At 40.8% G+C, this 4,244-nt stretch overlaps 1 protein-coding gene across 1 annotated transcript; it reads right to left on the bottom strand.

Moving 5' to 3' along the window:
- Positions 1-2,333: 2,333 nt before the first annotated feature.
- Positions 2,334-3,029, bottom strand: si:ch211-117m20.4 (sushi, von Willebrand factor type A, EGF and pentraxin domain-containing protein 1; the record flags this gene model as incomplete). The annotated part of the gene is given in 3 exon segments (XM_037687581.1): positions 2,334-2,440; positions 2,581-2,781; positions 2,862-3,029. Coding segments are annotated over 3 exon segments (383 nt in total), but the record flags the coding sequence as incomplete, so codon positions are not given.
- Positions 3,030-4,244: the final 1,215 nt, after the last annotated feature.

Here is a 4,244-nt window from a genome sequence, read left to right as displayed (position 1 = left end):
TGTGGGAGGAAACCGGAGTACCCGGAGAAAACCCACACAAGCACGAGAAGAACATGCAAACTCCACACAGAAGGACCCCAGGTCCAACCGGGGATTGAACCCAGGACCTTCTTGCTGTGAGGCAACAGTGCTAACCACTGAGCCTACATGACCCAGCAGCAGGTCTGAACGTTTCTGAATCATTCTCAATATTCAGATCAGTTTTTCTTCCGTACGTTCTTCGGCTCGTAACTCGTTCCTCGGTTTTTGTTTTATCTCAATAATTCATGTTTCAAAACGTTCGACTCGTTCAGGACATTCCTGCTGGGTCTTTTAGTTTCTGTGCAATTTTTACTTTTTGAAACATTTGGCTTTGTCTGCCATGTTTTTCTCTTTGAAAATGAACGGAGCGCTCGAATCCTTCAATCCTTTCGAGCCGTTTAGGACCTTTTACTGCTCTTTTCACCTTTTAGCTCAGCATTTTTTCAGCTATTTTTCTGTTCCTTTCTGCTAAATTAAGCATTTCGTCTACTTTTTCAAATGTATTTTCTGCTCGTTTTTAAATTTTCCATTTTTGCTTTTGTGCTCTTTTCTAATAATTTGAACTTTTTATGCTCCTTTCAGCCTCTTTCTGTTAATTTGAGCCTTTTCAGCTACATTTAAACCTAAAAAAACAGCTTATTTCAGCAACTTCTGTTTTCTTCTCTCTACTTTCAGATTTTCCTGTAATCTAGTATGTTGCTTTCGTCTTTAATTTTCCTGTTTTTAGCAAAGGTCAGCTGTCCACATTCAGCTTCAATAAACAGTTTAGAGATTAAACCTTTTCAGCAGCTTTCAGCAGAAATCAACAAGCATTCATGTTGAATCTTCACAGGAAGTGGCATTTCCCTCATTATTGTTTATTTTTAATTTTGCAGGAATTGGCTGCTACATGCCTAAAGCAGACGAGCACATCATCCTTAGGTTCAACACCTGGAACACAGAAAACGACGAGTAACTCTTCTGAATCAGATGTGCACAAGAAATAAAACAATAATCCAGCTTTGTTCATTTGTTCCCACCATGACTTCCAGTGGATGTGATGCTGCAACAGAATAAAGCCACTCCACCATCTAGTGGTTTACAGCAGAAAAGTCACCTTTAAAACAAAATCTGTTCAGAAACTTCTCTCAGCTGCTTGAAATAAATGAGCAAATAGAACCAAAGTTCAAGTTTATATGTTTGATGTGATGTGCAAAGATTCCTGCGCAGTCATTAAACGCTCCACGCCAGGTCCACCAGTTGTCTTTTTATTATTTTATTCACCTCACATGCTTCATTTTCAGTCAACATTCACAGAATTTATCTTTAATAGGACAAAAAAATGCATCAAAAACAGCTTGAGGTGGTTTTAAGGAACAAATGAATGAAAACAACAGACTGCAGCGCCTGTAAACAAGCTGCACCGGTCCACGCAGAGATGTCCTGTGTAACAAGATTAAAGTTTTAGCTTTAAGAGGAGGAGCAGCAACAAAGCTGAGATGCTAATCTCTGTTTTTATTTCTCCTTTTTTTTTCCACTCTCAGCATCATTTCAAATGTCCTCTCTTTTCAAACACATACACTTAGTCAATTCTGGTGATATATTTAGAAACCTGAAACTAGATTAGGTGCATTTAAACAACAAAAAATATTGAAATAACCATATATTTTATTTTTTATGTTGTCTCAGATATAGATTTATCTTTGTGTTAGGGTGTGTACTCCTTTATATTGAAGCAGCAGGAAAATGTTGGCTTTGGTGTAAAAAATTAAAATTGAAAAAGAAGGTGAAAACTGTATCACAACAGCCAGATGTTAGTCCACAGCTGCACAGAAGTCTGTTGGAGTCAGCCTCCCCACCATCACAGACATCTGCACCTCCAGATGCAGGAAGAGGGCCACCTGCATCATGAAGGACCCCACTCACCCAGCACACACACTTTTTGCCCCACTCCCCTCAGGAAGGAGGTTGAGGAGCATTAAGTGCAGAACCACTTGACTGAGGAACAGCTTCTACCCTGAAGCTGTTAGACTCATGAATCACTAACCAGAATAATCACTGAAAAGATAAAGAAATCACTCTAATGCCATTTTGATTGATATGTCCTGCTGATCTCATGCTGCTGATTATTTCATGCTGCTGTATTCATTCGTACTCATCCACTCACACAGACTCGTTCGTGCTGCTGTTGTTCGGCGAATCGTTTCTTTTTATCGCACTCTTAGTTTAACGTATTTCTTAGTTTACATCCTTATTACTGTTTCTTTTACAATTTATATTCTTCTTGTTGCTGGGTGTAACTGGGACCTTGAGTACACAATTTCGTTCCCCCTCATGTACCACATGTGATGAAAATGACAGTAAAGAACCTTGAATCTTTGTCTTCTGTCAGAAGTCTCTCTCTGCAGGCCACACCTGTCCCCCTCTTAGCCTGCAGATGCTAAAAAAGCAAATAAACAAAAGCCTCAAAAGTTTTGCACAGAAGGACTTCGTGTTCAAAGCAACAGATGAGAGAAAACTTGCGACAGGTTAACACTCGTTTACCAATCTTAATGCCTGTGTGTTGGGAAAACGACTCACTGCATGACAAAGCGCAGTCACAGATGCACGGGACGCACTGCGCAAAGAACCGCTTCCAGCCGGTGTCTTTCTTCTTGCAGTTGTCTATCCGGGAGCAGCCGAGTTTAAGAGGGCCGGAGTAGCCCTTACCTGCACAGGTGGAGTTGCACGTCCCGTTCAGCTCCCTCTCGCTGATTTCAATGCGACCCCTCTGACACATCCCTAGAAGGCAGGAGATATCAGCTGACTAAATAAATTCTGTTTTTTTTCTCATGTATGCCACAACGGTTGGGTGTACTCACTGAGGCAGGTGGGTTTGGGGGTCCAAAGACCGTTAGCCTGGCAAGTTCGCGTGGGGTTTCCTATGAGCATGAAGCCGGCGCGACAAGTGTACCTCACCACAGAGCCCACCCACCAGTCATTACCGTACACGGCTCCATTGTAGTCGACGTCTGGCTTTCTACAGTTCACTGAGACACAAAGATGGAATTCTGTCATTCCTCTGAATGTTAGAAAATAAACCTGTCCACTCTAAAACGTCAGACGGGGGCCATTGATAATCTTAGGATGGCTCAGTGAAACCAAAACCCATAATGTAACTTGTACAGGGTTCCCAGAATTTCATGAAAACAAAATTCCCAGAGTTTTCCCTGGAATTCCAGAAGATATTTCAGTCACACAAAACGCTCAGACCTTAGTGTCTTTGGCATGCAGTCACACTCAGAGATGACAGGAAGCATGCCTGCAGTGCATGCATACAATCACTCCTAATAATTAAATATACTGCATAACATTAGATACTGACAAGCCACTGTAGACAACCAGTAGAGATGTACTGTGTACACCGCAGAAGTAGAACATGGACTCAGTGATACAAGAATGCTAGAATGTACACATTAAAATCTGAGGAAGATCATATTTTAATCAGCAGATCAGAGTTCAAATTCCCTGAGTGTTCCCTGTCTGGAAAATGTGAAAGTCATTTTCCAGGTTTTCTTTGATTTCCAGGGTATCCCTGTCAGGCATACATCAGAGTAGAAAAGCCTCATTCTAAGGTTAAACAGGTCCGAAAGTCAGACTACCAGAACTGGGATGTTGATCCTTTTTTAACATTAAAGGTTTGCTTTTCGTATTTTTTAAGATTTTACCTCAAAGTGTTTAACTTCCTGTGTCACACACATGTGAGATGTCTTTCAAACTATTTTTACTCCTTCAAACCTCTTTTACAGTTTATGCATCAAACACAGCATCGTTTACTTCTTCCACTCAGTGTCTCATTGCTTTAGGACTCAAGGTTTTCTCTCTAATCCCCAGAGTACCACAAGTAAAACCCCCCCTTTGACTTCCACTGTATTCAAGCTCTGACTTTTCTTTTCAAAACTGCAAGTGAAGGGTCTTTTTAACTTGTAAATCTCTTATATGATAAACTGCTGAAAGGTTAAACTTTACAGCTTTGGGACCCAGGTGCTTCAGCTACTTACATTATTTCTATGTGACTTACAGTTTTTACAGTCACTGCTTGTTTGAGGCTTACTTTCTGCTCTGCTTTTCTGTCTTCCTGACTATAGTGTGCTGTGAACAGGAACCCTATTGATGCTAACCCTATTGTTTGTATGTAGAATATGTCCTATGTGTGGGTGATGACTCTCAGCTACTACCACATCACATTTCAGGTCAAAATCTGT

This window comes from Nematolebias whitei, chromosome 14, assembly GCF_014905685.2.
Source record: "Nematolebias whitei isolate Nwh7 chromosome 14, NemWhi1, whole genome shotgun sequence".
NCBI lineage: Eukaryota > Metazoa > Chordata > Actinopteri > Cyprinodontiformes > Rivulidae > Nematolebias > Nematolebias whitei.
Note: the sequence above shows the minus strand (reverse complement) of the source record. Positions and strands in the feature narration are given on the sequence as shown.